The sequence below is a fragment of the Triticum dicoccoides genome, chromosome 3B (assembly GCF_002162155.2).
Source record: "Triticum dicoccoides isolate Atlit2015 ecotype Zavitan chromosome 3B, WEW_v2.0, whole genome shotgun sequence".
In the NCBI taxonomy this organism is placed as follows: domain Eukaryota; kingdom Viridiplantae; phylum Streptophyta; class Magnoliopsida; order Poales; family Poaceae; genus Triticum; species Triticum dicoccoides.
Window position 1 is genome coordinate 810,316,436 of NC_041385.1, and position 27,748 is coordinate 810,344,183.

At 46.2% G+C, this 27,748-nt stretch overlaps 2 protein-coding genes across 2 annotated transcripts; both read left to right on the forward strand.

Annotated features, from left to right (window-relative positions):
• Nucleotides 1-2,885: 2,885 nt before the first annotated feature.
• Nucleotides 2,886-4,971, forward strand: LOC119280127. Its single transcript, XM_037561093.1, has 4 exons — nt 2,886-3,082; nt 3,190-3,357; nt 3,773-3,880; nt 4,452-4,971. The coding sequence occupies exons 1-4, from the start codon at nt 2,886-2,888 to the stop codon at nt 4,492-4,494; spliced, it is 516 nt and encodes a 171-aa protein (XP_037416990.1). The 3' UTR covers nt 4,495-4,971.
• Nucleotides 4,972-23,179: 18,208 nt separating this feature from the next.
• Nucleotides 23,180-24,224, forward strand: LOC119282395 (glutathione transferase GST 23-like). The gene is made up of 2 exons (XM_037562629.1): nt 23,180-23,628; nt 23,713-24,224. Exons 1-2 carry the CDS (start codon nt 23,284-23,286, stop codon nt 24,091-24,093), a joined length of 726 nt encoding a protein of 241 aa, XP_037418526.1. The 5' UTR covers nt 23,180-23,283; the 3' UTR covers nt 24,094-24,224.
• The last annotated feature ends 3,524 nt before the right edge of the window (nt 24,225-27,748 follow it).

Below are 27,748 nucleotides of genomic sequence, written 5' to 3' on the forward strand. Positions count from 1 at the left end.
GGGGTGGGGCCGGGCCTTATTTTCTACCAATCAAATCAAGCCACGTATGCGGGAGCACGGGAAGGGAGCAGGCAAGTCTCGTCCGTCTTAGGGACTGACTAGCTAGCGGGTACCCCATGCAGCTGTCTCCCAGCGGGCAGCGCAGGGCACATGCATAGCTGACGCCATGCGTCGTCGACGAACTCGGGTGCCATTCGGTTGCAACACGCCGGCGTCTTCAGGCTTGCTTATTTCATGGTGTGGAGCTTTTTCAACTCTAGTGTGAAATGGTTCCGTTGGACTCCTATCTTCTACACATGCCCTCGTGGTCGCCGTCCTTTGGTCCTCGCTATCGCCTGTCAAAATCGGAACTCCACAGCCTGGAGCGAGAGGGCGGATGCTTCTCCTCTCTGGCAATAGCTTGGTGTGTTCAGTGCATTGGGGACGGTGGTTTCCTAAGGCGACACGGTTCTGTGCTCGTTCAATACTTTAGGCCGCCTCATGCTAGGTATATCAACTCATGTTTTCAAAAGAGCGGAGATTGAGCTCAATTAGAAGATATAGTTAATCTAAACAGGACTAGCTACCTTTTAACGAAGGGGTTAGTTTTAATCTCCACCGCTGATTCACATAAAAAATAATAAGCTTTTTTAAAGGAAGTGCACTGAAGCACACCTCGTGTATGTAATGATGTACATGTACAAATGAATATATGATGCGTAGAATATATAGCCTCGTGAAGGGGTCGGAAGGAGAGCTTGTTATATAAGTAACTTGAGAATTGCACGCCATATCAAATCTCCCAAGCCACGATGGCATGTCAAAATGGTCACGTAAAGATGTAGAGACAGTTCAATGAATTGACACAAGTAACTTCTACAGTGATACAAAATTTAAACTACAAATTCAGTTCATGCTCCTCTCAGAAATAAAATGTCTGCTCTGAAGCGCAGGGCTTTACTTACTTTTGAACTTTGTATGTTGGGTACCCGCCAAAAGAAAATTGTATGCCGGGTTTCGTTTTCAATGAAAACGGAACTGGGGGCGAGCCTTTGTTGATCGAAAAAAATGTAGCCAAGTTCATCTAAAGGTGAGATTTTACAGTAGGGTGGCAAGCTAGTGCACCTCCCCCTCTCTCTCTCCCATGGTGGGAAGTTGTACGCATTTGGCTCCATTTTCTGGCTGGGTGGTGCAGCAGTGCAACGATGGATTCATCTTTGCATGGAACTACAATGTTCCTATCATGTCTGCCTCTATATATGTTGAATAATTGTGTAATTAGCACAAAAGCATTACTTGCATCATTTCAGCAGCATTGGAAGTCTGCGATATAACAAGAAACAGACGATTTTACTACTATAGTTGATTCTTAAGATCAAACAATAAAAGCCTGACGCAGACAACACACAGTTTTAGATAAGTTGTTCGTAGGAATATGATTCAATTTCTGAAAACTGAATAAAGAAAAATGAGCCACAAGAAGAACACAGCAGCTAGCTGCAGCACACGTTTCACATTCAGAATTTCAGACAGAGAATCAGACAAACACACACGCGCGCGCGCGCACGCACGCACACACATAAGTGTTTTATCCTGCCCTAAGAAAACATAGGTGTTTTATCCAATCACTAGAAGAGTGCATACATCGAACTCATCTCCCACCATGCATGCATCCTACATCCTTCTAAATATATTACTATATGTGCTTCCATAATTAGTGCCACACAAATCAACCATTAGCTAATAGTACTACATCTACTCGACTCGAGAGCAAAGGCAGTGATGTAGTGGACAGTCTCGCTAGCCGCGGGGCATGAGGGCGAAGCAGAGGGCGATGCCCCTGGTGAACAGGAGGACGTGGGCGATGAACATGGCCCTGTGGGCAAGCAGGTGGCCGTGGCACCTGTGGAAGGCGAAGACAGCCAAACCGGTGGAAGCGCAGACGAGGTGGAGGAAGGCGACGAGGCTGACACCGTTCGCCAAGGACGCGAAGCACGTGGCGATGAGCTGCCTCCAGGGGTCAGCCGCCATGGCGGCAACTGTGGCCGCCACCCCCTGGGCTCCGGCGGAGAGGAGGAGGTGCATCCTGTGGATGGCCGCGCACTCACCTCCCTGCTGCTTCAGCTCGGTATGGAGGGTGACGACGCACAGGGCGAAGACCACCGCCACCAAGGCGAGGACGAGGTGCACGCTCTCCACCGCACGGATGGACACCATCTCCCCTTGTGCAACTGCTACTCCACCAACATCCATCGCCGGTGCAGCCGGACTAGAAAAAGGAAGTACCTAGCTGGGGCCTGTGTCTGTGAGTCCACCGGAGGTTTCGAGCTGCCTGGGCTGTGCCTCGACCGATCTCTGCCCGGAATTTATATGCAGATGCTAGATCCTTTGCTTTGGCCGCATCACATTGCAGTGCATGTGATCGGATGCTGCACCTAGGCAGCAAAGCAGTAGCTAGCAAGCACCCGTACGCATACATGAAAATACGTGCCTTCTCACCGTATGCAAAGCAGCTAGCTAGCCCCCATCCATGAAACTACGTACACCTACTCTAGATCCTTTGCTTCGCTTGCATCACATTACTTTACTTCGCCATGTATGGTCATGTCAACTGAGAAATACATATTTTTGGAAAAAGAAAGTAAAAAACATGGATGTTAATTCAATGGTCTAAGGCATCTTGTATGTGGGGCCAGAACTCACATGCAGCCATGCATTTCGCAGCGTAGGTAGTTTGAAGTTTCTAAGTGCGAATTTTCAGAGGCCGAGCCACAGGTAGGCCGGTATCGTGGGCGTCCGTTTGGGCCTTGGGATGTGCATCCCGTCAGTGGGTGGCAGGCCTATCCAGTGAAATACAGCCGACGATACGGCTAGGGAGGAGTGTGTAGGCGTATTGTGTGCGGCCCATGACTTATCGTTCGAAACAGTACAGGCGACAGAATCTTTGCCCTGGTCACCCCCATCCCCACGACGATACCGCGGCCTGCGTGGAACAAACCAGAGCCACGCAGCGGGTCGGCTCCTCCACCCCCTCCCCATCTGGCGAACGGCGGCGCCTGTGCTGCTCCGGCGAGGTGCCCAGCAATGGCCTCGAGCTCAACGGGTATGTTTGCTCCCCCTCCGGCCAACCCTCACTTGAACTAGCTGTCTGTTCACCGCCGCGGATTTTAGGGATTTCTTACCGAGTTGGCTCGGCTTCGATTCATGCAGGATGTGTGCTGCGCCCGGGCCGTGGAGCAGTTCCGTCTTCCCAGTCGAGTCACAGGATTCGATGAGCGTCCCCAGCGTCGTGTTTGGCGCCGGCGGCGGTGCACAGGTAGGCGTGGAGGCGGCGGCGGGCGAGGTGTGCTCTGAAGCCACTAGTGGCTGGACACGCAGGTCAGTGTGATGTGCCACAATTCTTCTTTGGAGTGCCGTGCGAAGTTAGATCTGAATCATGTTTAGGTTGCTAGGGGACAGAAGAGTTGATTCGGGTTTCTGCAGCGATTCATAGCATGTTATGCACATATTTGTTCTATTTTCGGTGGTGTGCTAGCTATACATGTTGTGGATCATTTTCGGAAAATATGCTTCTGGGTAGGAAAATATAGAGCTATTTTGGAGATTGTTGGAAGTGTAGCGACAGTGATGTTAGCACTAATCTAGTAGCTCTTGGATTCATAGTGTGGTAATTGGATTTTTGCATGACTGGAGGTTTGAAATTTACAGAGATGTATGTAGATTGCATAGGTCTCGAATCAGCATCGATGTTTTGGAAATTTTGTACTTATAGGATAAGATCTGATTCGCGCAGGGGTGTTCCCTGGCTGGCGGGGTGGATTGGTTCCGTTCTACCAGTGGACTACCAGGATTCGATGAGTGCCCCCATTGTCAAGGTGGACGCGGTCGGCAAAGCACAGCCGTAAGAAACTGTGCTGAACATCCTTCTCTCCTTCTGATTTTGCAGCACTTTTAGCAAGTTTGCATATTTAGAAAGGTTGAGCTTTGTCTAGTTAGCATAGAAGTTGATCTGATGCTGGGTGTTTGGCACATATTTCAATTTCACTGCAATTTTAGTTTCAGTGCAATTTGGGACAAATTTGTTTGGATGGGTAGTATGTTTGTTGGATTTTTTTTCCCCGTGCCACAGGCAGCTTTATGGTGTAAATTGGGTAGTCGGAGTAGATAACATTTTTTACTTGGGCCAATGGAACATTTGTAGCTTGGACTTTGGGGGTTAGGTGATGTTGAGTTCAGAATTGCCGTATTTATTTGATGAGTTTCGCTACAGTGGAAGCCACATGATTTTTTTTTATTGGTACCTGGTAAATTTGGAGTAAAACTTTTGTGGATTGTTTAGAGGCAAGCTGGTTGTGTTTAGGTTGTTGGTTACTTTTTAGATGCAATGGAACAATGCAGTTTGCAGTTTTGGGCGTTAGTGATGTTGGATCCAGTATAACCATATTTGTTTTATGAGTTTTGATCCAGTGCAGGTCAAATGATTGTTTTGATTGGGCGATGATTGGTTTGGAGTAAAACCTTGATGATGGTTGTTTGGGACAAAAATGGTCATCAATGAACTTGGGGTGATTTCACACAGGAGGTTCAGTTTGAGTATTTTCTAGAGGCAAGCTGGTTGTGCTTAGGCTGTCAGTCAAGCAGCTTGAAAGCATGCCCACTGTCTATGCAAATTCACTAATGTAGCTACTATATCTTGCAGGAAACTCTATTATAAGTTTATCACTCAGTAACCTGATGTTCTATGAGCTAATGCGGATGCAAGGGAACCATTTAGCGGCGGCAAGTGACTTGCTTGAGGCAATCAAAGGGTCGTTCGTTGTTCTGTAAAACAGTTTGCCCTGTGTGGTATCGGCAATTTTTTTAAGGGAATAGGTATAGGCAAATGGAAATGCCATGTAACTCTTTTTCATTCAGTTTTAAGAACCTCCGCAAGATATTCAGTTTGGACCGTGTGTAGGGTTAATTCAATGCAAATGCACTTTAATTCATGCAGCTCCCACCAATACATTTTTATCTTGACTAGTGCAATCACTAGGATAATGCAACACAATGCTGATGGAAATTCAGCGAGGAAATTTCAGTCTACATGCACAAACACTTGTACACTAATGCTGCAGTGAACACAACCACTAAAATGTTCTTCAGATAGCACCATCTTTGGCAGTCGGGCAGATGAGGTGCTGGAACAGGTGGAGCTTGTAGCTGGCTACCTTGCCGTTCTGGCAGTCTTCCTCATAGAACACCTCGCCGACCGACGTCTTCCGGCAACTTGGCGACGAGGGAGATGGTGGCCTTGCTCGGTGTTCCTTCTCCAGGCTCAGTGTGGTGGGTGCCTGGGTGGAGGGAGATGACAACAGGGGAGGGGTGATGTGAGAGCGTAGTAAATTGTCAAAGGTGACAGCCTGACAGGACGGGGGAAAGTGAACCACGATGCGCGGCGAAAAGCTGTTGCACCAGAGCGGGCGTCTCGCGTAAAACTGCATTCCTTAACACAAAGCGACTATTTAGGCATGAACATGCCGCTCCGGCGTGATTAATCAGGACTAAACTGTTTGTTCTATCGCATAAACCATTCGCACTAAACAAGTCGCTAAGCTGTTTCGTGTAGAGCAGATAGAACTCAAGTGCCAAGTTAGTCCTACTGACTTTTAGAGACAACAAAATTGTGGCAGTGCTTCATTTGCTAATACCCACAGACACTCGTATTATCATGAAATAAATAAACTTGATTAGTGGAAGGTGAGCTAATAGTGAACAAACTTGCGTCTTCCCTGGGCCAAAATGCTCCACGTCCACACTTTGACCAAACGGTGGCCTCAGTTGGCCAAAAATCCTCCACGGCATGCATGCACAAGGACCCGTACGGGTCTTCAGCCCGTGACACTGTGTGCGGATCAGCAGCCTAGCTGCCTTTTGCATGTGAGTGGGACCAGCCGGGTTCAATACGGGGCAAAAACAAATCGAATACACCACTTATACACTGGCCGCGCGGATCCCCCTGGTGATGGAATGGCTGAGATTCCGGCCTGCTTGTGGCTCGGCCGCCATTGGCATTTTTCGGAAGTTTCTTTCCTTTTTCTTTGAGAAAAACATACTAGTTTCAAGCCCAGTTTCAAGTCATCTTGCATTAGCCTTCGCAAAAGAAAAAGTTGCGTTGCACTAGAATGGACTGCAGTGCAGCATCACCCACATTTCGGCTAGCATACGAATGACAAGATAAAACGTTACATAGTCATGAATGCTAGCTGGTATTCCCATTAAAAGGAAAAGAAGATACTAGCTAGTAGCTGGGGGGTACCGAGAGTAGATTTTTCCACCATGCATGCATCCACACCATCCGTCCCTTTCCGAGATGCGTCTCCTTTAATCCAACAATATTCCTGAAATCATTTGATATTTTATGTAGTCAATCTGTTATGCATCCACTTTATACCTTAGTGTCACACAGTACCATGCACACAACCAGGGGATTCCCACAACCAGGCGAAATTACCTAGATTCTCTCTCTTCCAACACCCAAGTCTTGTATTTAATCTTCACACACAAGCTAAAATGGTGAATATTTTGTACACAAGAAGTAAAATTTACGACCCATTTGGACAATTACATTAATCACGATGAGATATTTCAAATAAGACTAATTTTGAATATATTTTGGGATAACTGAAATTTCACTTCTAGAGCATAATGAAATGAACATTAAACTCTCTGGAACAACTAGTAAGCGTGCACGTTGAGTAAGAGTTCAAAATATGAGTACACTTATCATAAAAATGTGCATTGGTTTGGGGTACATTCCATGTACTCCAGCATCCACAGCACCACCGGCATCCATCGCCGGCTCCAGACTAGCAAGGAAACGAAAGTAGCTAGGTGCGGCATGTGTGTTTCTGCATCGACCGGAGGTTTGAGCTGCCTGGGTTGTGCCTCGACCGATCAGAGACCAGAAAGAGACATTGCAGTGCATGTGAGATGTGATCAATGCTGCAGCTAGCTAGCTAGGTTTCCGTTTCTGTCCGTTGGCGGGGTGGTGGTGTAGCAAAGCAGTAGCTAGCAAGCACCCATCCATGGAACTACGTGCCTGATCTAGATCCTTTGCTTTGCTTGCATCACATTACTTTTGCTTTGGTTTGCACGGTCATGTCAACAGATAAAACATATAGAACTGAAGAGTGAGTATGCATGACATGTATGGTCAATGGTATAAGGCATCTTGTATGTGGGGCCTGCACTCTCATGCAAGCCATGCATTTTGCACTGAGAAAATGTAGTTTCAGGCCATTTTGCATTAGCCTTTGAAAAAGAAAAGGTTGCCTTGCACTAGAATGGACTGCAGTGCAACAGCCGGCACTCACATTTCGTCTAGCGTGACAAGATGAAAAGTTATACACAGTCAAGAATGGTACCTGGTCTTTCTCCGTAAAAAGAAAAGAAAATGCTAGCTACTCTTGTCAAACTTGTTCACACCAATGCTAGCAATTGGGTACCGAGAGTGGATTTTCCACGTTCTTGTTCACACTAATCCTAGATGCACCTTAGTACTCCCTCCGTTCTTAAATATTTGTCTTTCTAGAGATTTCAACAAGTGACTACATAAGAAGCAAAATGAGTGAATCTACACTCTAAAATATGTCTATATACATTCGTATGTGGTAGTCCATTTGAAATCTAAAAAACAAATATTTAGGAACGAAGGGAGTACCATGCATGCATGCGACATCCGTTCTTTTCTCAAGATGTGTGCCTTTTAGTCCACCGAAATTCTTGGAATTATTTGTTATTTCATGTGGTCAAAACTTTATGCTTTAGTGTCACACAGTACCATGCACACAACCCGGGGATTCTCGCAACCAGGTGACTACCTTGATTCTCTCTCTTCCAACACCAAATCTTCTACTCCGTCTCTGTGCATTAGGCATCTAACGAAGATCAAATAATCTCAAAACACTAAGGCGTGAAACAGTAGTACTAGTTACATGCATATTAATAAGATCCCCATCTATTAATCGGAGGACCAATGCATGCAATTTCTGCGGCATGCTATTGGGATTTGAAGGGGTCTCCTAATTAATAGCACATGTTTAGTTGAGAAAGGAATGATGTGATTGGCTTCTTCCGCTATTCAATTTTTCTCCTAGCCCAATCTCTTCGCGCCTAGGTAGCGGTGCACCTTCTAAGATGCCTAATGCACCTAGACGGAGGATTAAATCTTCATACACAAGTTTAAATGGTGAATATCTTCCACACACATGAAATTGGATTTACGATCCATTTTGACAATTACATTCGTCACGACGTGATCTTTCAATAAGACTAATTTTGAAATTAACAGAAAACCCTTTGGATCCAAGACACGTGTCTTAAGATAGAAGGAACAAGAAAAGGGTCATCAATTAATATTGGGTTAATTATCCTTTTGCCCTCAGTGGTGTCCATGTGCTCAGTTTTGCCCTCAGATGCGAATTGTCCTCAGTTTTGCCCCTAGTCCGAGCACAGCAACTACGACGAGGCCAAACGGCCATATTTGAGTCCATTCCGTCCGCCGGCGTTAGTAGTTGTGGGTCCGGAGCTTACACGTGGGACCGCGTGGACGTGGGTCCGGAGCTGACATGTAGGCCCCTGCAACTAAATCCCCAAATCATTCTAGCTCACACCCATCCGCCCGGCCGGCTGTCCTGCGCCGCCGCCGCCGCCACCTGCGCCGCGGCCAGCACCTGCCCCGCCACCAGTTGCACGGCCTGCTCCGCCGCTACCTCCCTGCGCCTACGCTCCACGGCTCATTGTGACGCCCACCACCTTGCTGCGACGCCACGGGTGGGGCGCCCGCCACCTGCTCGATTCGCGGCGCGGCCTCCTTCCGTGCGCCCGGCCGGAGCGCTCAAAGGTGGGGGGCTGCTGGAGCTATTTGAACTAGGAGGAAGAACCCTAGGGCGAAATGGTGAGCAGCGGCGACCCCGGAGTATTTGGCGAGGCAGGCATCGGGCCGGAGATCCGCCGCGTCCACGACTGGGTTCCCGAGGGGTAAGTCTTGCCTCTTGTTTAGATTGAGCTTAGTTATGCATTTGAACACTCGATTTGAGTAGGTTTGCCCAATTAGTGTGCTGATTGCGTATCTGTTTTTCGCCGGTTAGGATGGAGTTGCGGTTTGCTTTCATGGTGCACATTAGAAGGGACCGGTACATGTTCGATGCAAAGGATAAGAAGAAATACCAAGGAGGTTTTGATTATCGGTTGCCAATGGCTAGTAATTGGAGTTTCAGACAATTTGGGGAGGTAATTTGTAGCCAATATCCTTGGGGTTTGCTTGATGAAGTGGTATACAAATACTATAATGGGGAAAAGAATTGGGTGACAGTTAGTAATGATGAAGAGCTAGCTACCATGTTTGTTAGGCATAAAGAGAAAGATAATTTTCATGTGAGGCTGCAAGTTGATGTGCTTGAGCAGGCATTTGGACCTAGGATGGCGGGTGCAACATCTCGGGGAGAATCAAGTCGTCGTAATGGCATCTCTAGCCAGAACAGTTCAGTTGGTGCACGGCGACGTGGTGGCTCGACAAGTGTGGGCAACAGCAGTAGGGTCCCCCTTGAAGTGGAGCCTGATGGCTACAATTCTGGGGTTGATGAAGAGAAGTTATATTTTGATGTAATTCAGAATTTACGACGGGCACCTCGGCTGAAAACCAAGATGAGGCTCACAATGCAGTCCGTGTGGATGATGACGCGATGGGTGAGGACGAAGACCTTGCAGCTGTTGAGTGGGACCCTTTGAACTCTCAAATGGAAGAAGGTACAGTTTTTGCATCCATGAATGAGTGTAGAAATGCACTTGTGACATACTGCATCAAGGTAGAACGTACTTTCAAAGTTGACAAGAGCGATCAAGTACGTTACAGAGTGCATTGTCCGACTGAGGGTTGTCCATGGAGGCTGCTTGCAGCTAAAATGCGGAATAGCACTAATGTTCAGGTCAAAGTGAATCCTTTTAAGCACACATGCCAGGAATCAACCCTTAGGAAGGATACAATCAGTAGAGCCAAGTCAAGATGGGTGGCAGAAGAAGTAAAAAAGTGGGTGAAAGAAAACCAGCAAGTGGGTCCAAAGGAATTGCAGAAGAACATCAAAGATAAGTTCAAGATAGATTTACCATACATGAGGTTGTTCAATGGTAAACAACATGCTATGGATTCTATTTATGGTAACTGGCAGGAAAGTTTTCAATTGTTGTATTCATTCAAAGGTGAAGTGGAGAGGACAAGCCCAGGTAGTATTGTAGATATTGATCGCCACACCGTGGAGTACACATTCAGGGGAGTGACAAAGACCAAGGAATGCTTTAGAAGGGTTTTTGTCTGCTTTGAGGCTTGTCGCCGGGGTTTTTTGGCAGGCTGCAGGCCTTATTTGGCTATTGATGCCACTTTTCTCACAGGAAGGTTTAAAGGACAGTTAGTAGCAGCTTGTGCAGTTGATGCACATAGTTTTGTATTTCCAGTTGCCTATGGTGTGCTGGAGACAGAGTCTGAGGAGAGCTGGACTTGGTTTTTGCATAATCTCCGTCGGGCTATTGCACATCCCAATGGGTTGGTCATTCATACAGATGCCTGCAAAGGTTTAGAAGTGGCCGTGGACAATGTGTTCCCTGGAGTAGAGCATAGGGAATGCATGCGTCACCTTGCTGCAAATTTCATGAAGAAATTCAAAGGAAACGTGTATACCGACAATTTATGGCCAGCATCTTTGACATGCAGTGTGAAGAAGCACAACTACCACTTGAGGCAGTTATACATGAATCCCAAAGTGAAAGAAAACTTGGAAACACACCACTCCAAGTTATGGGCCAGAAGCCAATTCAGTGAAGTGAGCAAAGTTGACTATGTGCACAATAATCTAGCAGAGTCTTTCAACTCAACGATCCGGAAACTAAAGGGTCATTATGTGGTGGATTTGCTTGACAGGATAAGGATAGAATACATGCAGAAATTTCATTATCGTGCAGGAATAGCCGAGGCAAAATTCATGGGCCATATTATCATCCCTGCCGTGATGAATGAACTGAAGCAGAAGACAATAGGCTTGGAAATGAACATGACGCTTTGCTCGGGTACCACAGCAGAGATATCATATTTGGATAAAGAGAAGACGGAATGGAGATATCCAGTGGATTTAGAAGCTAGAACTTGCAGTTGTAGGCAATGGCAGATAACTGGGTTGCCATGCATTCATGCCTTGTTTTTCATCACTTCTCTTCCAGGTCCAGCAGGAAACGTACAGCAGTATGTGCATGATTACTACTCTATTGCAAGGTTCAAAGCCACATATGCTTATGCCTTGCCTGCTATGAAGGGAAAACAACAATGGGACATGGTGGACCCTGGATTCAAGCTTTGCGCTCCAGTTCTGAAGAGAGCAGCAGGTAGACCAAGGAAGAGTCGAATAAGACCTCGCAGCGAAGGAGCTGGACTTGGAGCGAGGAAGCGTAAGTGCACAAGATGTGGTGGGTCTGGTCATTTCGGTAAGTACTGTGATAACACAGTAGATCCAGCGTTCGGAGAGAGTTTCGATGAAGGCTTCGATGAAAATGTTGGTCAGCAGCCGATTGCCTCAACAGATGATGAAAATGTTGGTCAACAGCCGGTTGCCTCAACAGATGATGAAAATAATGGTCAACAGCCGGTTGCATCAGATGAGGATTTTGACGAGGTTCCAAATGATGATGGTCAACAGCCGCATGATTTTGACGATGATCCAAAATATCCTCCAAATAATGATTCAAGTGAGGCTCCAAATGGTGATCCAAGTGAGGCTCTAAATGGTGATCATGGTGATCCAAGTGAGGCTCCAAATGATGATCCAAGTGAGGCTCCAAATGGTGATCCAAGTGAGGCTCTAAATGGTGATCATGGTGATCCAAGTGAGGCTCCAAATGGTGACCAACCTTCTGTTGTTGTGAGTTCTTCTAGGTATGTAAATCTTGCAAGGGTCAAATACTACTGTACATCTATCACTTGACACGATCTCATTACCGTTTATGTTTGGACCCTTTATGTTTTGCACAGCTCTATGGTAGGTTTGAAGAAGATGCGCAAGGTACCGACAACCAAGAGAAGAAGAGAAGAAACAATGAGCACAAGGTGCACGAGGAGCAAAGTGATGGCAAGAAGCTCAAGGAACAGACAGAAGCCCCAACGCTATCTATGAACAATTATGAAACATTATGAATAAGGAATGATGTTGTATTATGAAACATTTATCACTTGACATGTTGTATTTCTGTTGGATGATGTTGGACCTATGTTAGAAGTATGTTTGACATGATGTTTAAATATCTGTTGGATGATGTTTGAATGAGCACATGGTTTTTCCTTTTTCTGATTTTTTTGAATTTTGTTTTGCTCATTTAAATTCTGGTCAAACCTAACTTTGACCAAGATTTAAGCAAGTCTAAAACATCAAAATGAAAAACTAAGCCTGGATACTTCTTAGTCAATCCAAAATGAAGTTGTGGTGAGGTTTTTGAAATTTTCATGAAAAATGTGCTAAAAAGAGGGGTCCAAAGGTAGGGTAAACAGCCTCATTTCTAAGCAAGGTTTTTTTCGACCTTATCTAAATCAGCCAAATAACTTTCCTACACATATATTCTATATGTACAGACTATGTGCGCTGGTTTTTCCATTTTTTGATTTTTTTTTTAAATTTGTTTTGCTCATTTGAATTCTGGTCAAACTTAACTTTGACCAAGATTTAAACAAGTGTAAAACATCAAAATGAAAAACTAAGCCTAGATCCTTCTTAGTCACTCCAAAATGAAGCTGTGGTGAGTTTTTTAAAATTTTCATGTTCATTTCCCCAAAACACTTCTCCTCACTTCATACTAGAGAGTTTGAGATACTCGAGATATCATACAATACACATGAACTTATCATTTAAATGTATGTAAAGCTTGTTTATCAACTTAAATCGTTAGTATATGACATAAGAAGACTATGTGCGCAGGTTTTTCATTTTTCTGATTTTTATTTAATTTATTATACTCATTTGAAATCTGGTCAAACATAGCTTTGACTGCTCCAAACCTCTCCCAAACCCCGCTAACCCTAGCGCTGAATAAGGACCGTTCATCTAACCCTAGCGGTGATCAAGGGCCGTCGATCTAACCCTTCTAGAAGAAATCTGCGGGGAGGAGGGGGGCGATCCGCGAGATGCAATCTGATTGGCTGGGAGATTGTTTTTTTTAACAAATATCGGACGCGCTGGATGGACCGTTGGGCCGTCTCGTTGTCTGGGCCTGAGATCGCAGTAAATAGCCCGTCTCAGCCTTTCCAGGCCTTGCATGCATGGAGGCGGCTACGTGGGTTTGCGCATGCGCGGGAGGCGGCGACGTGCATGCATGCGAGTGAGGAGAGCGAGGCGCGCTAGGCCAGCTAGGCGAGCTAGGCTAGCGAGGCGAGCTAGGTGGTTCAGGGCAGTGGTTCAGGGCAGCGGTTCACATGCACTGCCCGGTCAAAGATGCATCGTTTTCGTGCAAAAATTTAAGTGTGCAAAATGTAACGGATACACACACGCGTCCGGATTCACGCACGCACCGTTCTCATCCTTTCTCTCTTCCTCTCCCACCCACAGGCCTATAAATGGGGTGCCTCTCTTCCTCTCCCACCCACAAGCCAGATCCGATCCTCTCCAACTTCAAACACCCAAGCGACCAAGCCCTCCCCAAGCGAGACCAAGTGAAGAAGATGCAGTTCAACGGGCCTACCTTCCGCCGTCCGCCTGTGGTGCCGGAGCTGCGCTACCCACCGGGCGTGCTCGTGGAGAGGGAGCTCCGTGTGTGGGCTATTTCAAGGTGGAGGGGTTCCGTCGAACTCACCCGCGCCTTCCTCAGAGCCGGCTATGCCCACCTCCCACGGGGCTCGCCGAGGATGTTCACCCTCAACGAGGTTCGTGACCGCGGCGGCATCCTCCTACTGCTCACGGTCACCTTCACCAACCCATTTGACGCGCGCGAGCTCCTCGGCCAAGTCTTTTGGTGCGGCTGCGAGGCCATCTTCTTCACCATCTACAACATCTACACCAACTACGAGCGCATCTTCCCCGCTCCAGGCCAGATGCACTCCCTTCCCTACGACGACGAGGAGGAGGTGTGAAGATGAAGATAGTGTTGAAGGGGCGCGCGCGGCCAAGGTGGAAGGAGGAGGTCAAGATGAAGATGTTCAAGCCCGGAGTCAAGCTCGTCATGTTTGGTTTTTTATTTTGTTGCTTTTCTATGTCATGTCGTGTCGTGTCATGTTTCGTCATGTGTCCATGAACTGTCCGTGAACTTATCTAAGTTATTGTAATGGTACGGTGTGTTCTATCTCATTATGTGTGTTAAAAAATGTCCGTGCCCAAACTTATCATTTCTTCCCTAAACAAGTCATGAAGTTCAAGAACTTGTGGTTTTCATTAATGAAAGTCGTAGGGGGTGAGAAGCCCTCTGTTTCATTCAAACAAAAAGTCATGAACTAACATCTAAATTTATTCCCTTTAAATCCTAAACCAAGTGCCACTCTAACCCTAAACCAAGTGCCACTCTGACCAAAATCATGTGGTAGTGCAACATACATTTTCAACCTTGCAACCCTCCAAAATTTAAGTGTAAAACAAAGGAAAACCACTCTCACGCGTGTGCAAACATTCACGGTCTCACTATTTTTTTAAAAAAAATCACAGTCTCACTATGTATACCTTCCTTCCCTACCTATGTCAAAGTCTTGCCATCTGTCCTAGCGGTTACCAGCGCAGCCCTAAACACCACAAACCCACGCGGTCCTGGGTTCGAGTCCCCAGCTGCACCAATTTTTTGTGCATTTTCCATCCTTCATTTTGTTATACATATTATGTTTTCCTCAATGTAATGCCCTTAAAAAATGTTCATTTATTTTGGCACCTGGCGTAAACCTCTATCAGAGCTGAGGCACATTTTCCATGACATTTTGGTCTTTGATTTAAATCACGGTGTATTTGAATTGGATTAATTAACAGCTCCAAAAAAATTTCTAACCTTAATTGTTTGGCTCCGGAATAATTCAATTGGCTTCCACAAAAAGTTTCAGCATTATGATTTACTGCCTAAATTAAATCAGAATAGAAAACAAAAAAATACGCAAGAAAACCCCTGAATGGGCCTAATTATATGCAGTTGGCCCATTAGTCTAGCCTGCACTTGGCTCTACGCTCTGAATTTGGCCCAAGAGCAACCTTTTTTCCGGACAGAAAGGCAGAGCAGAGAGCTGCATTTCATTGATCAAAAGTTTCTGAATTCCTAATTTCTTCTCTTTTTTTCCAACATATTTAAATGTTGGTCACTTCTTCTCTTTTTGTTTCAACATTTAAACAACTTTAACCAACATTTAAACTAGGTGAATTTCTCAAACAATTTCAAGATTACAAATTCCTTCATAATTCATGCCTTTCCATACATTTTCAATATTACAACCAGTGCGATTACCATACCTACAAATGCCCAAAAGTATTTGCAAATGGGTATTGGTAGTGCTTGATCTTCAAGCTTCCTAACCTTCTTCTTCAACATCCTAAGCTCAATAGTAGCTCTCTGTCAGTGCGTGCTTCGCCATCCATCTCTTCTTCCGGAGCTCGTGGTGTGGCCACTGCCGTTCGTGGCAGCATGCGCAACCATTCTTCATGCTCTTCTTGCAGTTCATTCATCAGAGTCTTGGCCAGAGCATCGACCCAAAGAAAGAAGCATGTCACCTGCATGAACACTAAACAGATCAACCCATTGCTCAAACATCCCGACGACGAAAATGGTGCAATTGCCCCGATTCTTACCCCATTCTCGCTGCACACGTAGAACGGACGATTCTGGTTCCTCGGTGTCTGAGAAACCCTTCGATCAACGCCCGCCCGGCACCGCGGACAAACGAAGACAGGCATGTCCACACGCGCCCGGCTCTGCATCCGCGAGGTGGCGCGGGAGCTTGAGGAAGACATGGAGCTCGGAGCCGAAGGGGATCTCAACGCCGCCGCACCCTCCACTGCTAGCTTCCCACCGCCGCGCCCTCCACAGCTAGCTTCCCGCCGCTGTGCTCTCTCTCTCGCCGTGGTCACCGCCGTGCTCTCTGTCGCCGTGGTCACCGCCGCTGTCGCCCGCTTATATAGCACACCCGCCAACGGCTCTCTACTCAACGGCTCTTTGTTGGGTCCCACAAGCCACGCGTGCAACGGTCTGAATAAAATTGGCCGTTTCTGCCGCCTGGTCCCACCTGTAAGGGCCGAGTCAAAAGGTTGACCTGACGGAGACGGCAGAGTTCACGGAACGAGTCGGTGCGCACGGACTAGGGGCAAAACTGAGGACAATTCGCATCTGAGGGCAAAACTGAGCACATGGACACCACTGAGGGCAAAAGGATAATTAACCCATTAATATTACGAGAAAATAAAAAGGATAAAACTCAAGGACTATATTTATGGGCTAAAGGACAAACAACGCAAGGTAATTTCATTCACGGGGTATTCCCGGAGTTATTACCCAACACCATACTTGGGGCTAGGGTAACAACTTGGTACACATTCAAGGCAGGGCACAAAAAACCACCAGAAATGCGCCTAATGCGTAAAGCAGGGCACTCATTGTATGATTTGCCTGTGAAAATAGCGAAACCGACAAGTTGGCCCCACCTCTCGGGCTGACGTGGCCAGCCTATGTGGATAATTCGCTGAGGTGGCCCAAGGCCCCTCCTGTCGGATGCATCTTCTTCTTCCCCCCTTTCTTCTTGTAAAAAAACGACAACAGCCATCACGCGTCGCCGCCAGAGCCCAGCCTTGGTGAGCCATCCCACCACCTGTGAATCGCCCGCCACTACAGCTAGCTACCATCTTCGTTGAGCCACCCCGCTGGACCTCGATCTACCTCCATGAAGGCGGATGTAGCGCCGAGGCCCAACGGATCGCGGCTATCGGCGGTGCGACCAGTGTCTAGCGGTGCAACAAGCATCGGGCCGTCCCGAGCCGTCTCCTGCGCAGGTCCTCCTGCTCGGGCTAATGGAGGCAGATGCAGCGCGGCAACACGCAGTAGAAGCCGATGGATGACATGAGGGAGCTCTGCGGCGGCGCTGGAGGGAGCTCTGCGGCTGCGCGCAGTAGACGCCGACGGGCGGCGGGAGGAAGCACTTCGGAGACACTGGAAGGGAGCTCCACGGCTGCGTGCACTGGATGACGACCCGGGCGAGGGAAAGGAGCTCCGCGGCGGCCGTTGCACTCCTCATGGCGGCTGCTGTCCGACGAGCACGGCTGTGGGCGCAGCTCCTGTCAACCTTGAGCACGGGAGGGACGCAATGACTTTTTTTAATTTGTTTGTAGGACCCGATTGCTTTTGTTGAAAATTTACAGGGACTCGAATTGATAGGAAAAGAAAAGGTAAGAGGAAGAAAATAAACACGTGAGTCATTGACAGGTGGGACCCTCGTCCATGTCAGCAAATTGTCCACATAGGCACGCCACGTCAGCCTGACAGGCGGGCCCCATCTGTCGGTTTCGCTGTTTTCACAATCAAATTCCAGCATCAGTGCTCCGCGTTATGCATTAGGCGCATTTCTGGTGGTTTTTTGTGTCCTGCCTTAAATGTGGTACCAAGTTGTTACCCTAGCCCCAAGTGTGGTGGTTTTGGATAAATAACTCGGTATTCCCACACCAAAAACCGACAAGGCGGGCTCGTTGAAAATACAAGGATTTCGCTCTTTCGAAATATTGGAGACGGCATATATTGTGGTCTCTCTAAAAGGCAACCGCCGCATCTTGTCCTTGCCTATTGTGTTTTTGTTGCACCGGTTTTCAAGGAATGAAAAGTTGTGCCAGCATGGCCATGAGTGTTGTACTAGGTAACACAACCTCTAGTTCACGAACTCACAAAATTCATGCTTAGCACCATATTCTTGTTTTTGAGATGTAGTTGAGTCCAAAACTAACGCGAAGAAGGGGATGGTGTCAACATGGCATCCAACAACGATGGTTTTGCTATTATGTAAATGTATTATTCATTAGGATCTAGCACAGATTTCCGCATTAAGATAGAAACATCGGTCCCATAGTGCATCGTATGAACATTACTTAAGGGCATGTACAATGGTTGATAAGGTAGTTTTATCTTAAGTCTTGCATGTAATTTAGATATGATAAAAAATGATGTATACAATGGGTCATTTTTCAGCCTTATCTTCAATAACTAGTTATTCCTAAAAACATGGTGAGACATATTGTGCGAAGAGATCATCTCTTGTCTTCTCTTAAATAAGAAAAGACAAGCCTTTTCTTATGATTTCTCTTTCCTCCATATCATCATTTATCATACATGGCATTGTTAAGATAGAACCATTGTACATGCCCTAATAATATAGAAGGCTCTTTCCGATTACAGCTCCATCTCCATGCATACATCGATCCCACCGTGAATCATATGAACGCTACTGGTACTGATAGGAGGAATGCTATTCTTACGTACTATATGTGGTCATTAATTCCCTCGTAGCGGCACACTGATTAACAATAATTAGCGCCACACTCATCAACCGTCAGCTAATAGATAGATAGAGTACTCGACTCCATAGAACATATCATAGGTACCGGACAAGCTCTCGCTAGGCATGGATCATGGATGGAGATGGATCGGCATGTAGGAATCAACCGGCTACGGCCGTGATGAGTACACCTACAGCTGGGAAGAAGAAGAGGAGGAGCGGCACGAAGAGCAGGACGTCGTGGACGATGAACTCGACCATGTGGGCGTGCAGGTGCCCAGTGCAGCTGCCGACGGCCACGGCGGCCGCAGAGGCGAAGGCCCGGACGAGGTGGAAGAAGGTGAATGGGCTGATGGCATGCGCGAAGGTGGTGCAGATCCAGGAGAGCCACGAGGGGTCCGGCGCGAAGGCGGCCACCGCGGCCGCCGCTGCCTGGGCGCCGGCCGAGAGCAGCAGCAGCAGCCCGTGGATGCGCATGATCACCGCGTCCGTCTCGCTGGCCGCGCACTCACCCCCTGCGGCTTCAGCTGGGGCTGGAGGGTGAAGACGCAGAGGGCAAAGGCCGCCGCCGCAAAGCCGAGGACGAGCCGACGAGGTGCACCCCAGCCACCTAATGCTGGCAAAACCTCCATTAGCAGCGGCTGCTCCAGCACCAGCACCAGCAGCGGCTCCGCCACCGCCGGCAGCACCACTAGCATCCATCTCGATCTCCGGTGCCCGACTACGAAAAGGGAGAGTGAATAGCTGTGGCCTGTGTCAGTGTGTAGACCGGAGGTTCGAGCTGCCTGCAGGCTGTGCCTCGATCGATCTATGCCCTGAGTTTATATGCAGATGGACGATCGACCGAGAAGAGACAGACTACCTGCTCTAGGCCCTAGCTAGATCCTTTGCTTTGCAGAACATTGTGGTGCATGTGATTGGATGCTGGAGCTAGGTACCATCTCAATGCATGCAGGTTTCCGTTTCTGCCCGCTGGGCGGGTTGGTGGTGTAGCAAAGCAGCTAGCTAGCACACCCATCCATGAAACTACGTACGATGCCTACTCTAGATCCTTTGCTTCGCTTGCATTACATTACTTTACTTTGTGGTGCATGGTCACGTCAACAGATAAGTACATATTTTTGGAAAAAAGAAAGTGAAAACATGGATGTTAATTCCACGAGGAAAACATAGAAACGAAGAGTGAGTCTTCTTGTACGTGGCGCTGGAACTCTGGTGCAGACATGCAGGCCAGGCATGCATTTTGCACCGTACGCAGTTTGAAGTTTGTTAGTTTCTTTCTTTAAGGAAAACGAAGTTTCAAGTCATCTTGAATTAGGGCATTTCCAACGCAGACCCCTATAAGGAACAATGTATTTGTCCGCACACTCGTCTGCGGACAGTGATACGGGAGCAGCTATCCAACCGTGTACGCATACATTTCAGATGACATTTGAACGAACTGGCCCAATTTCATGCAAACACATCAGAATTTATTTAAGTTATCACATAATTTACATAAAACGGATGTCGTTCGTTCAACTGAAACCTAAACTAACTTGTAGCGGACGGTGACCTCGTATGCGTGGCCGGCCTGACCAGCGGCACCGCTGTCGCCGTTCGTGTCGTCCTCGTCATCGTTCCTGGAGTGGTCCTTCCAGAGGTGGAAGGGTGCGTGGTTGTGGCAGTTGTGTCCGTCCATCACCTGCCACTCTTAAGGAGCCACCCCGCTTCATCATGCGCCATGCGGAGGGGTGCCATGGCCAACACCAACCCAGGTCGAGGAACCTTGCCCCTGCCAGCGAAGGCACATGAGGCGGCATGGTGTCGATAGCGCTGAGCGGCCAATCCTCGCCAACCCTGGCCGGGGAACTTTGCCCCTGTTGGCGAACGCAGAGGCAGCATCCGCTCGTCCGATCGCGTCGCTCTAAACGACATTGATGTCGTGGAGTCTACTCTGGTGCGGCACTGACCAACATGAATGCATGACAACCGCTTCACGCCAAGAGGGCTTTTTGGGCAAAGTTGATTTTGGCTTGGTCCGGAGTGTCAGGCGCGTTTTTGTAGCGATCTGGACACCCACAAAGCCGCCTAGTTTGCGTCCAGTTTAGGAAAAAATGGACGTCCGCACCGCTCTGCAGACCAATGAGGTACTACGCTGGATGACAAAATGCGTCGGAGCCACTAGGCTCAGACGGTTAGGGGGGGTTGAGAGTCCGCGTTGTAGATTCCCTTAGCCTTCACAAAAGAAAAGGTTGTCTTGCGCTAGAATTGACTGCAGTGCAACAGCATCCACATTTCGGCTAGTGTGTGACATGAAAAGTTACATACTCCATACTCATGAATGCTAGCTGGTCTTCCCCGTAAAAAGAAAAGAAAATGCTAGCTAGTATTGTCAAACAAAGTTGTTCACACTAATGCTAGCTAGTAGCTATACAGCAGTACTGTCCACACACCTGATTCGAGATGTGTTGCTTTTAGTCCACAAAAATTCCTGAAATTATTTGATATTGTGTGTAGTCAATCTATTATATACGAGGATTTCACTCCTTGGACATATTGTACACACATACATTGTGGCCTCTCTAATAGTTTGTCATGTGTATGAAAAAATCTTAATCATTGGCACCAAAATGTTAATCATGCTTATGAAAAATGTTTTTGATAATTAATAAATGTTACAAGTTTAATAAAAATGTAAGTGAAATTAAGAAAAAATATTTATAAAATCTCAAAAGTTCTTGTAACTTTAATAAAATATTACATACATTCGAAAAAATGTGCGTCACATTTTATAAAATCTTTGCAAGTTTCAAAAATGCATTCATGATATTAAAATAATCTTTCTACAATGTACACTTTTTTTTGCAAAGTTCAAACAAAATTCTTTTTATCATTTAAAAATGGTTTCAAAACATGTTTTCTACAATGTATTAGGAAAGTATATACAAAACATGTTTTTTCAAGTTAAACATGTATTTCAAAAATGTTCAGTGTGTATATAATTGTTCTAACTGAGTAAAAATGTGTACAACACGTATGAAGAAATAGATATGTGTTAGAATAAGAAAGATAAATTAGACAAGTTATAAAAACCAAAAAAAATAAAAAGGGAAAAGGAAATAAAAGTGAAAATCAAAGTTTAAAGAAGATAAAAAAGAAAAACAAAAAAAACATCAAAAAATAAATGAAACGACAAAACTAACTAAGCCGATCGAAAGGCCGACTGAATGTGAAACGAGCACCGACATCGCACGATGAATATCTAATGGGCCAGCTTCCGCTCGTAAGCGATTCCATAGGAATCTGCGTAGGCGATACATAGCCCTGGCGAGGATTTTGATCTGCATTGACCGGGAGCTCCTATACGCACGGCGGACATCCCCCAGCTGTTTTGATTACTGTAGTACAACAGTGCTACTTAGGGCATGTACAATGGTTGATAAGATAATCTTATCTTAAGTCTTGCATGTAATTTAGAGACGGAAAAAATAAATGTTACAATGGTTCATCTCTTAGTCTTATCTTCAATAACTAGTCATTCCTAAAAATATGATGAAACATATTGTGTTAAGAGATCATTCCTAGTCTTCTCTTAAATAAGAGAAGACAAGTCTTTTCTAATGAGTTATCTCTTCTCCATCTCATCATTTATCCTACATGGCATTCCTAAGATAGCACCATTGTACATGTCTTAATAAATCCCGAAAAATCAGCAGCGCTAGCACATCTGGTTGAACTCACGACCACTAGTTGTAGAGTGTCGCTGCAAGCCTCCTGAGTTGATTAGAGTTTGCGACTGTTGAACACCGCAAATTTCTACAAGAGCATATCCAGCTGCGGATAAAACATTTTTAACCTTTTCTAACATTTTCTTGTTAACTGTGAATTTATTTTGAAATTCTGAACAATTTTTGAAAAATGCAAAAATAATGAAATTCAAACAGTCTTCAAACATGTTTAAAATCAAGAACAACTTTAACAAATGTTAATAATTTACAAAAAACTAAACATTTTTGGGAAACACGAGCATTTATGGAAAATCGGAACAATTTTTGAAATTCTGATATTTTAAAAAAAATATCATGGCCAAATTATGGAAACCCAAGAAAAATTTTAAAATTCCAAATTTTAAAATTATTAAAAAAAACAAACGCTTAATAAAATTAGTAAACAGCGAACATTTCTTTTAATTCCTGAACATTTTTTGAAGCGGGGACATTTTTTTAATTGATGGAAAAATTAGGAAAATGAAAAAAAAATTGCGTGTGCATATTTTTAGGTATGCTTTACTCTTTCAACTTCTTAGTCGTACGCGGGTATCCGATCTGGAGTTAGATGGCGTGTCCGGGGTTTTGCTCTTATTTGATTCGTTCTACCAAAATGGCATCGGCTTTGGTGAGTCACCTTCGAGGTCCACAATGCTGCATATTAGAGATGAAGCTACGTCAAGCTCGGGTGAGGAGGTGATTTATCAATTTCTTGTCTGGTGTTTCTTTGCGTAAAGGATGACGTTCTACTATCTTTCCAGTTTTTTCAGTTTTATGATGTGAACGTGACTTGTATTATAATTTTTATATAAATATAAGGCACGACCATTAAATAAAAAATATCAAAACGCCGTGTCGTCATCACAAGCTGATAACTGTTGTTTAGAGACGCGAAAGGCGAGCTTTCAGCCATGGAAGAACATGGCATGACTTATTTAACGTATCGCTAACCTTGGATGCGAAGGTGCCGTGAAGTTTCTCGCAAGGGAAACACACGCGCCAGGACGAAATATATAGAGCTTGAGTGCTAGATAGAAGAAGGCGGACATGGAAGGGAGGAGCGCGGCCGCCGCGATGTCGTCGGAGCCGGTAAGGCTCATCGGCTGCTTCGGCAGCCCGGTCGTCCACCGCGCCGAGCTGGCCTTGCGTCTCAAGGGCGTCCCCTACGAGCTCATCGAGGAGGACCTCAACAACAAGAGCGAGCTGCTGCTCACGCACAACCCCGTCCACAAGACCGTCCCCGTGCTCCTCCACGGCGACCGCTCCATACCGGAGTCGCTCGTCATCGTCGAGTACGTCGACGAGGCCTTCCCCGCCGGCCCGCCGCTGCTCCCATCCGACCCCCTCGCACGCGCCAACGCCCGCTTCTGGGCAAGATTCCTCGAAGAGGAGGTACAGCAACCCCAGTAATTCAGCACCCAACTTTCAGAGTTTCAGTTTTCACTTGACGACTCTGCTATATGTCTGCGCGCGCAGTTCAAGAAGCCTTTGTGGATGGCGCTGTGGACGGACGGCGAGGCGCAGGCGGTGGCCGCGAAGGAGACGAAGGCGAACCTGACGCTGCTGGAGGCGCAGCTGCCAGAGGGGAAGAGGTTCTTCGGCGGCAACGCCATCGGCTTCCTGGACATCGCCGTCGGCGGGGCGCTGGCACACTGGATGGGGGTGGTCGAGGAGATGGCCGGCGTGCGACTGCTCACCGAAGAGGACCACCCGGCGCTGTGCCGCTGGGCGAGGGCGTACAGGGCCGACGAGAGCGTGCGGCAGTGCCTCCCGGACAGGGACCGCGTGCTTGCCGCCTTGGCGGAGAGGAAGGACCTCTATGTCTCCATCGCCAAGGCCATGGCTGCACAGAAGTAGCGCATGATTTCACGACCGAGGAAGGGGATACAAAGTCAATGCTTTCGGACTTGTATGCATGTGATGTGGAAGGTGGATCCGATGCAATAAAAAAGAGCAATTTGTCGCCTGTCTTGGCTCTTGGGCCGTTGTGGGGTATACTGGCCACTTGGACCCAACTTTGCTTGATTAGTGAGCAATGAGGCCATGCTAGAGTTAGCCATGGTTGTTACCAGTATAATCTAATCACGTCGGTGTACTTAAGCCAAACAGATATTATCGGGTTTGTATCCATCAAGATGTACCACGGTTCTAGATGATAGAGCATGAGGGCATTTTTTATTATCGAGTTTATAGGTGTGTGTGGTGACTATGGTTTGGTTTGTTTGATGTATGGTCTTATCATATATTAGTTTAATAATTTAATAAAGATGATTGTGTGCATCTATTGATGCAGAGGCCGGGGGATTCAACCTCCTTTTCGAAAAAAGCAATCTCCTTTTCGAAAGCAATCGGGATGTGATTTGGAGATTGGTTCGTTATTCTATAATCAGTTGTAATCTTGGTGATCAAGTATTGCCCATGTATAAATACAGTCAAGACCTGCGGTTTCTCACAGCAACACATTGTATTTGACTTGGAAAAGATAAACTTTTGTGCATTGACATGCATCACCCGCACTATGGGGTATCTATTCAGTGCCAAGCTTCAAGCCCTTCTCCATCGTGTCCACATATCGAGCTCTCTTCGGTGGCAAGATCTCGCCAAAACTAAAGATTAGTTCATCGGTCATAACTTCATTTGTGAATCTTCTCGAGTTTAGTGTGTGTGTGATGCAAATCGACGTGCAAAAATTCATCAGTTACCATTTTGAGTTTCTACCAATGTTACCCATGCGTCGTTTGAGCTTGTTCACTCCGTTGTATGGGCTCTTACATTACCTCTATTGATGGTTTTAAATATTATGTGAGTTTTTCGAATGATTGTAGCCGGTTCATATGGATTCATCTTATTTTTTAACGGAGGCTATCACACCTACCTTAGAGCATCTCTACCCATTGGCCACCCAGGGGCTTGAAAAAAATCGCCGCTTGTGGCCGCCTGGTGGCGACCTGGCGCTAAAATCGGCTTGGGGCCGATCGGGTTCCCAGCCGCCGGCCCCAGAGTTGCCCCCAGAAGGCCTTTTTAATTTTTTTTTGAACAAAAATTCGGCTATGATTCGGCAAACGGGCATAATCTTCGCGACTCAAACAGTTTTTTTACATAGCAAATTTAAAATCTACTTAAAAAACAAAGTCCGCGACTATAGGATGAACTTGCTGAACTCGGCGAAGTCGCCGCCGTCGTCGTTGTCCTTCTCCTCCTTCATGTGGACACCCCTGCTGGACCCTTGCCCGGAGTCGCCCTCCTTCACTTATTTGACGTGCCACAGAAATTCAAGGTGATGAGCTTGATTGTAGAAACTGTGAAGAGAACAATTGCAGACCAGAAGAGGTCTTGTGGATATGCCCCTCACATCCAGATGTTGATCAACTCCAAGATGAGAACTGCGACATGTCTACTGGACAAAGAGCATCTTCCCCTGAGGCCAGGCTTTGAGGACAACCAGGTTGTCATGGATGCTTCACATCCTACTTGTGCAGATGCCCAGGAGAAGATAGAGAAGGCAAAGGCTGCAAAAGCAGCAAAGGCAGCAAGTGCCCCAGATGCTTCAGTTACTAATCTCAAGACCAAGCAAGATCAACTCAGTTATCTGCTTGAGGACACCATAAGGATTGAGAAGAGTTTGGCCACCTTGACTTAGAATCAGGAAAGTCTTGAGGGATCATTGAGACTAAGCTTCATGATCTAGATGTGAAGGTCACTGAGATTCAACCACTGTGGAGAAGCTTCAAGAGGATGCTGAAGACAGAGATGATAGACACACGACAGACACATTCCAGAGAGTGCCAAGGGCACAAAGATCATCAGTTGTGCTAGTTGCCAGAGACTCCAGGACTACTCTTTCAGCACCTGCAGCCACTGCCACAGTTGTACCTCCAGTTTCAACTCTTCCAGCTCCACAAACTTCTTCAGAGGCATTTGCAGATGCCCTTCTCTCCACGCCGTCTACGCACACCGGAGCAACAATCCAGAAGACACCTTCAGGAGCTCCCGGAGATCGTGCCTAGAGTGTCGTATAGCATTATACGTTTTCAAACTTTTTGGTAACTTATTCGCAAAGGGGGAGAAAATGTATAGATCATAGGCTTCGAGAGAGAGTATGTCTTGTTTTTTGTTGGTTTCATTTGCCACTCTTGCTACTTTGGTGCTTTGATTGTTTGATTTCTATGCTACAATTTGTTTATGCTTGTGAGATACTTATGTGATCATGTGTTTGATCATACTATGCTTAATGTGTGCTTACATATCTATCTCTATGATTATTTGTGTATGATCAATCACTTGTATCTTTGGTGATGAGTGCATGTTATTTAATTCTTATCATTTTGAGTGCTCCACAAAGATGTATGTGCTATGGAAGAGTGACCCATGATCCTAACCGATTGTGCAGTTGCATTCAAGCGCAAATTTTAAATAATGCACAAATTTAGGGGGAGCTCTTGCTTATCACATACTTGTCAAAGCGACGTTGTATTTTATTCATATTATCATTTTTCGAAGTTTTAATCTATATGTTGTCATTAGTTATCAAAAAGGGGGAGATTTAAAGTGCAACTAATCCCCGAGTGGTTTTGGTAATTCATAACAACATATAGCTCATTGAACTAATATCCATTCTAGTTTAATATTTCAGATAGTTCAGTGAATGGCATGACATGGACTAGAGATGTGGACATCTCAAAATGCTAAAGACACAAATTGGCAAAAGCTCGAGACTCTTCTTTTATATTTTAGTGATCCAAGATCACATTGAGTCCATAGGAAAGCCAATACTATTAAAAGGGGATAAGGTGTTACTTTATGGTCTACTTGCTCAAAATACTTTGGGATATTGCTCCAAATCCCTCAACCACTTTCCCATTCCAAATATGTCCAAAACTCAAAGTCAAACTCGGCCCCGCCGAAATATCCTATCCGGCGCCACCGAGTTCAATTGGCATAGCCACTGCCAGAAACCCTAACAGTACAGTCACACCGATACGGATCTCGGTCTAATCGAGATGGCCATGCAATCTCTCTGTTGCCTGTTGCAGTATCTCAGTCTCACTGAAATGTGCAATTGGTCCCACCGAGTTTGCTTGACGAACAATTGGTTTGCTATTTGACTAAATCGGTCTCACCGAGTTCAAGCAATTGGCTTCACCGAGATGAGGTTCTGCCTTAGCCCTAGCATATCGGTCACACAGAGTTGTTCTAGTCGGTCCCACCGAGATTCCTAACATTCACATTTTAAACTAAATCGGTCTCACCGAGTTCTTCTATTCGGTCTGACCGAGTTGGGTCAAATGTTTGTAACGATTGGATTTTGTGTGGAGGCTATATATACCCCTCCCCCCCCCCCCCCCATCTCCATATGTGAGAGAGTCATCAGAATGTGCCTACACTTTCACTACTTATTTTCTGAAAGAGACCCACATACTCATGTGTTGAGACCAAGATATAGCAATCCTGCCACAAGAATCTTGATCTCTAGTCTTTCCAAGTTGCTTTCCACTCAAATCAGCTTTCCATC